The sequence below is a fragment of the Candoia aspera genome, chromosome 17 (genome assembly GCF_035149785.1).
Source record: "Candoia aspera isolate rCanAsp1 chromosome 17, rCanAsp1.hap2, whole genome shotgun sequence".
NCBI lineage: Eukaryota > Metazoa > Chordata > Lepidosauria > Squamata > Boidae > Candoia > Candoia aspera.
Genome location: NC_086169.1, coordinates 6476833 through 6483432, shown reverse-complemented (window position 1 = coordinate 6483432; position 6600 = coordinate 6476833). Strand labels below are relative to the sequence as shown.

At 49.7% G+C, this 6600-nt stretch overlaps 1 protein-coding gene across 1 annotated transcript; it reads right to left on the bottom strand.

Moving 5' to 3' along the window:
- Positions 1-657: 657 nt before the first annotated feature.
- On the bottom strand, positions 658-5416 carry LOC134506600 (transmembrane emp24 domain-containing protein 10-like). Its single transcript, XM_063316843.1, has 5 exons — positions 4930-5416; positions 4628-4748; positions 3742-3815; positions 2767-2893; positions 658-1116 (listed from the first exon to the last, which is right to left on the bottom strand). Exons 1-5 carry the CDS (start codon positions 5128-5130, stop codon positions 995-997), a joined length of 645 nt encoding a protein of 214 aa, XP_063172913.1. The 5' UTR covers positions 5131-5416; the 3' UTR covers positions 658-994.
- Between the last annotated feature and the right edge of the window lie 1184 nt (positions 5417-6600).

Genomic DNA, 6600 nt, shown 5'->3' with positions numbered 1-6600 from the left:
ACCCTCGCAGGCACAGGGCCGACCCAAAGAAAGCAAATCTAAAGCGCTAAGCTCTAAAAACAAGGGGTCAGCGGCAGTCTTCACAAAAGCTGTGCTTCCTAAACCAGGAAGCCATCAAGCCACGATTTTCCCTGGGTTCACACAAGGTCCTAAAGCAGAATCAAACCAAGTGGCATTACCACTTAGGGAGATGCGTGAACCCAGCCACCTTGTGGGTTAACTAATAGTTCTATTTCTCCTCCCCAAAACTAACATTTCTGCCCTTGATGAACTTTCTAATAATTTGTCTATCTTTGCTTCTACTTGGAAACCACTTTTGGACTTTCTGCTTGAAACTGAAAAAAAGTATTGATTTTGGGGTTTGATGACTAGAATTGTATAAGAATATAGAAACAATGTGTTTATTACAGTTAAAAATAGAGTAAGAGGTTACTGTATTTTTATGTTTTTATCTATACTGAAGGTGGTCTGAAGTCACTCTTTTTTGTTTCTTTTTATTTCTGCACTTTTAAGCTTGCTTTTTTCCTTGCTTTCTTTAACCTCTATCTATTCTTGTGTATTCTGCTTTTATTCTGAAATTTAATGAAGTTTAAATTAAAAAAGGGATTTTCTTTCCAACTCAAGTTTCAAAGGAGTTCCCCCCCAACAGCCGCCACATCTAGGAACCAAGATTTATTACTTCCAAAGGTTATCCAGTGTGCTCAAATTACATTAATGACAGTCAGATTAAATGCCTGTCTTCCAAACCCACCACCAAGATGCAGAGATGGTGAGAAAACCACCAGAATTGGTCTGAGAGAGGAAAAAAACACACACCCAAGCAGGGACGGGGGCTGTTTGCCAATTGGTCTGTGGCCAGAAAGAGATCCAGTCCGATTCCCGTGTCGCCCCATTGAGATTTTGGGGCCAATTAGGAGACAGAGCGGTTGTCCCAAGAACTTGGCACAATCAGGCGAGGAGACCAGGAAGGGTGGGATCCTGGAACGGCTCTCCGTCACTCGATTAGTTTCTTGGCCTTGAAAAACCGTCTTAGATAGAACACCTGCCAAGCTGCTAAGCCAACCAGGCAGAGCATGGAGAAGATACTGAAGTAGAAAACACGAACACTGGTGGATTCTGCAAAGAGAAAGGGGACGAAGGATCAACAGCCTGGCGGTGGCAGAGTTGCCAAGACCTCCATCCAACTTCTGGTCCTGAACGTAGCCAACTAGATTCACACATTATGCTAAACCATTGTTGGCGTCGCCACTGTTTCTTGACAACCCCAACTACAAAACTCACCCGACTTGCTAAGTCTAACTATAGTCAACCATCTGTGGGTGTGCTTAGTTTATAATCAGATCAGTTATAAGCCAAGGGGAATCCTGGGAGTTGAAGTCCACGTATTTTAAAGTTGCCAAGGTTGACAAACACTGCTTTATGCAGTGTGCAAAACTTATTATTTTTCATTGTGTTTGAGATTCTTTTGGTGGTTTAGCATGTTACGCAAACCCAGGCCACTCGGTTAATTCCTATGCAAAACAAAACGGGTGAATTCAGGAACGGCGTTAACTGTGCTGCATGAATGCAATCGAGATAGCTCTGCAGTATGTCTGAAGCCAGTCCATGGTTTAACAATATCTGGAGTGTGCAACACACTTGTGAGTTCTCCTTGGCCTGCAATAGTACCGCAACAGGAACAGCAACAACGGCAACAACAGAAATAGCTCAGGAGGCACAAAATGAGCTGATTAAGACTTGGCATTCATTTGTCAATAAGGCTGTGGTTTTTTGCAGGGAAAGAATGTTATCCCTGCAATTTCTGCCAATTATCACCCTGTATGGTAAGCATTAATTAAGTCCATTTTAGAGCAGAAAAGGACATGCCTTCTGATTCCCACACAGCCTTTCACTAAACCTGTTCCCGTATTTCTTCTGTATTTAGCCTGGCCTCTCATTTATTGTTCTGAATATTATTTTCTAGGCTGTTCTTGGCAGGTATTAAATAAATTCAGCATAGGTAAAGGTAAAGGTTTCCCTTGACATTAAGTCCAGTCGTGTCCGACTCTAGGGGGCGGTGCTCATCTCCATTTCAAAGCCGAAGAGCCGGCGTTTGTCTGTAGACACTTCCTCCAGGGTCATGTGGCCGGCATGACTAAACAAAGCAGTACCTATTAATCTACTCACATTTGCATGTTTTTGAACTGCTAGGTTGGCAGGAGCTGGGACTAGCAACGGGAGCTCACCCCGTCACGCGGATTTGAACCGCCGACCTTCCAATCGGCAAGCTCAGCAGCTCAGCGGTTTAACCCGCAGCGCCACCGTGTCCCTTACCAAATTCAGCATAGTAACATCAAATAATCAGAAGCAAGAGTCCAAGGGGGAATTAGAGTCCTAGAGTGGGAAGGGATCTTGGAAGATCATCTAGTCCCACCCCTGCTCACTGCAGGATCCGACAGCGCATCACAACCGAGTCCCTGTTGTGAGATGGGCAGCCGTATGAATCATTTAAATCAATCCCTCTGACAGGGGACCATCTAGCCCCTATTTGAAGGAGAACTGGCTGACAGCTCATATTGACAGCGCCTGATGTCTAATCTGGATCTCTTTGCTGTTTAACCTCAAGTTTACGAGCTAAGTTTTGGTTTGATTGGGAGTTCAGAAGAACTAGAGAAGGCGGAAGTAAAGGGTGAGTGATGGGAATGATGGTGCATATCGCTATTTTTCTTGAGGCCAGTTGTCCACAGAGCAGGGGTAAATCCCCCAATTAGAAAGCCTGGCGCTCACCATTGGTATCACGCATTTCCTCTTCCCGTTGTTTCATGAAGGCAAAATCTCGGACGATGGATTCTGAAAGGTCCTCCAGCCGCCGGAGGTCTATTTCCAACGGTTTCAGCTTCTCCGCCTTTGCAACCTGGCAGAAAGGGTGGGAGGACCATAGAGTTCGGTGGGGAAGAGGGCCGAGTGACATCACGTCTGCAATGACGTCACCCCGCTTGTGATGCCATCCTGGTTTCTCCCAGATGCCCACAGGGAGAAGTTAAGCTAAACAGCGCCACCATTAATGGCTGTCGTCACACAATGCCCCTAACCAAGTTACAAGTCCTGAAAGAGCGTTTCCGCAATATGGTGAATGATGGGTTGTTTTTTCCACAGACAAGCTTGTACAGGTAGTCCTTGCTTAATGACCACAATTGGGACTAGAATTTTGGTTGCTAAGTGAAGCAGTCATTAAGCAAATCCAACCTGATTTTATGACCTTTTTGCAGTGGTCATTAAGCAAATCACCATGGGTGTCAAGCAAACCATGTGGTCGTTAAGCAAATCACGTGGTTCCCCATTGATTTTGCTTGCCAGAAGACAGCCAGGAAGGTTGAAAATGCTAATCATGTTACCACATGATGCTGTGATGGTTATGTGAACTGTTTGCCAAGCGCCCAAATCATGATCACGTGACCACGGGGAATGCTGAAATGGTCGTTAAGTGTGAAGACCAGTTGTACGTCAGTTTTTCCAGCACTGTCGTAAGTCTGAACCATCACTAAACAAACGGTTGTTAAGTGAGGACTACCTGTACTGTGAATCCAGGCTGTTACGTTATTTTATGGTGAGCTGCATTGCGCAAACCCAGAAAATGAGTTAATTGGGTAACCATGCTAAATGTGTTGTTTGAATGCAGCTTTAGAGAACAGTGTACCTCTGAACCTGCCACAGCATGGTCTGAACTTATTCAGAGCTGCACCCAGCAAAAAAACGACTTACATTTTCATAATTCATTGCTTCTACCCCGTGTTTAACATTGAGGGTGACCAGTTGGTCTGGGAGCCGGAAATTCCCTGGAAAAGATAAAAAGTGGAGGGGGGTTGTGTGAAGTAAACCACAGAGTAATCCAGTTAGTTACAGGCAAGGTTAATCCCTCACCCTAAGCCCTGGTTTGTTCGATTGAAATGGCTGGGTTCACACAACATACTAATTTGCAAGTCATGGTTTCTAAATTATAATATTTGGTTTTACTAAACACAGCAAACCCAAACTAAGGAAACCTACTGCAGCTTAGTATGATAAGTGAGGTTAGGTAAATATAATTAATAACAACAACAACAACAACAATGGGGTTCAGTTTTCTGAAACTTCTTTCAGTCCTGAAGCAAAATATGGAACTGAGAAAAAAAGAAGTCTAATCACATTGAATCAAATCGAATTATCCAGTTGTATCCGACCCTTGGCGATTCCCTAAGACACACAAAGCGCCTTTTGTCCACACAAGCAACGATATTTTCAGAGATCAAGGTTAGCTTACTGACCATGTCGGTTAAGCGCTTAAGATTTGCCATTGCACAACATATGAATTTGACTTTTAATCTTCGCTTCGGGGCCATTTAGGGGGCTGCACGATTCACCGTCTCTGCTTCAACTGACAATTCAACCTATCACACTGCAGGAACTCCGACATTTTTCAAAAACTCAACAAAGCGGCTCCAAAGGTTGGTACTTGGGAGTAAGCAACAACGCTTCCCTCCCTAGACCCGTCTCTTACGCCCTCTCTTCCCAAACTAAGACCCATCTGCCCAACTGCGGGCAGGCCCTGGAAGGGGACGGTGGGACCTGTGGTCACGCACCTGAGCAACCGGGCCCCCCTGCCCCTTACCTGGCTGTCCGTAGCTCTGAAAGCAGACCTCGTAGATTTCGTAATCTTCCGTGGTGAAGGCGAATTTCCCCTTCTTGGCCTCCTCCCTGGAGTACAGCAGGTGTCCCGCAGAGTCGGTCACCTGCGGGCAGGAAGAGGGAGAAACCTGAGCAGCTCTGAGCATGTCCAGAGTGCGGAAACACCTGCAAGGAGGGTTCCGACGGCGCGCAGTTTGCCAGGGGGGACCGGCCTCCCCTGATTTTTAACGCCCCCTTGCAAAAGGGTCGGAGAGCCCCGCGGGGGCGGGCGGCGGGGCCTCCCACCTTCAAGTCCGTCCGGATGCCCGGCGCAACCGCTTCGGAGACTTCGTACTCCCCGGTGACCATCACGTCCCGGTGCAGCTCCTCTTTGAGGCACTTGCGGCTCTGCGGGGGCAGGTGGAAGGAGAGCCCCCGGCAGCGGCCGGCGGAGAGGGCCAGCAGCAGCGCGGCCAGGGGGCCCAAGAAGAGGGCGGGCGCCCACATGGCAGCGGCGCGGCGGGGGGCCTCGCCTGCCCGCGGCGGCCTGGGGGTGCTGCCGCTCCGGGGGGCGGACCTCGCCCAGCGCCCAGGCGGGCGGGCGGGCTGGCTGCCTGGCTCGTCCGCCCCTCCTCCGGGTCTCCTCCCCGCCGAGGATCGCCCCCTCGGAGCGCAGCCGACAGCCGACGGCCCTCTCCGAGCTCCCGGGGCGCGCGCTCCGGGCCCGGGGCGCGCGCCTCGTTGCCTCCTGCGCCGCTCCGCCCGCGAGCGACGTGGCGCTCCCTGCAGGCTCCTTCCGGTCGGGGGCGGGGCCGGGAGGAGGACCGCCCCCCAGCCAAGCGGTGGTGGTGGAGGACGAGGGTTGGCGGGTTGCGGGGGGCGGGGACGGAATCCGTCTCCATCGGAGCGGAGCGCGCCCGGGTTTTGGATAGGGAGGGCCGCGGCGGGCGAAAGAAGGGCGCGCACGCTGGTGTTGGACCCCCCCGAGTTGAAACCAAGGGGTGCAAAGCGCAGGGAAAGGGGGTGCCTCACTCCCCCGCGTTGGAAAGCAGCCGCTCGACCCTTGTTTCTTCCTGCGCGTCCTGGTATAGCTTCACTTTAGGGTACCATTCTCGATCGCTATTGGACATCCCCAAACTTAAGGCAGTGTTTCTCAACCTTGGCCACTCGAAGCTGGGTGGACTTCAACTCCCAGAATTCCCCAGCCAGCAAGGCTGGCTGGGGAATTCTGGGAGTTGAAGTCCACTAGTCTTAAGGTTGCTACTTCTCAACCAGGGTTGCATGGCACCCTCGGGTTCCGCAAGAGGTCCCTAGGAGATCATTTCTTTAAAAAATTATTTCAAATTCGGGCAAGAGGTAACTTTCATTCTTTATTTTCAGTTTAAGAACACTTAGCCATGCACAGGCCTAGCCATGAAACAAATGCAATAATTTTGTAACTTCTGGCCTATATTTGAGCCTGAATGCGCAGGGGTTCCCCGAGGCCTGAAAAATATTTCAAGGGTTCCTCCAGGGTCCAAAAGTTGAGAAAGGTTGTTACCCTGATTTAGCCCCTGGGCGAAGATAGGAGCTGCCTTCAGATGTCCATGTGAACCTGGGTAGGGTCCATCTGTTTTCTGCATTCTCACAGTTCAGCTCAGTCTGAACTGGGCTTGTGCGAGCTGCTTGGCCGTACCCACACACACACACACACCCAGAGAAAATCCATTCTAACCCAGGTTAAAATTAACCAAGCATAGGGGGTTGTGTGATGTGGCGAACCCATCCAGGGAAGGGAAGTCCTTGCAGTTGAGACGCAAAGAGAAAAAGCATTCGGGGCGAACTCTGTCCGCTGTCTGGGACAGGAAGAAGAAGAGAGGTTGGATTTATGCATCTTGCCTAGATCCACTGCACACGTTATAGCAATTTCCGCAACAGAGGCATGCAAATCAGGGCCAAATTTCGCCCCCTTGCCTGCCGCTCCCCTTCCCTTCATTT

Excerpts from the sequence above, each read along its gene's own strand:
- LOC134506600 (XM_063316843.1), bottom strand. The coding sequence starts at position 5,130 with ATGTGGGCGCCCGCCCTCTTCTTGGGCCCCCTGGCCGCGCTGCTGCTG. Across the intron at positions 3,816-4,627 it reads TCAGAGCTACGGACAGCCAG|GGAATTTCCGGCTCCCAGAC; the intron begins GTAAGGGGCAGG and ends TATCTTTTCCAG. Across the intron at positions 2,894-3,741 it reads AAGCAATGAATTATGAAAAT|GTTGCAAAGGCGGAGAAGCT; the intron begins GTAAGTCGTTTT and ends CCTTTCTGCCAG.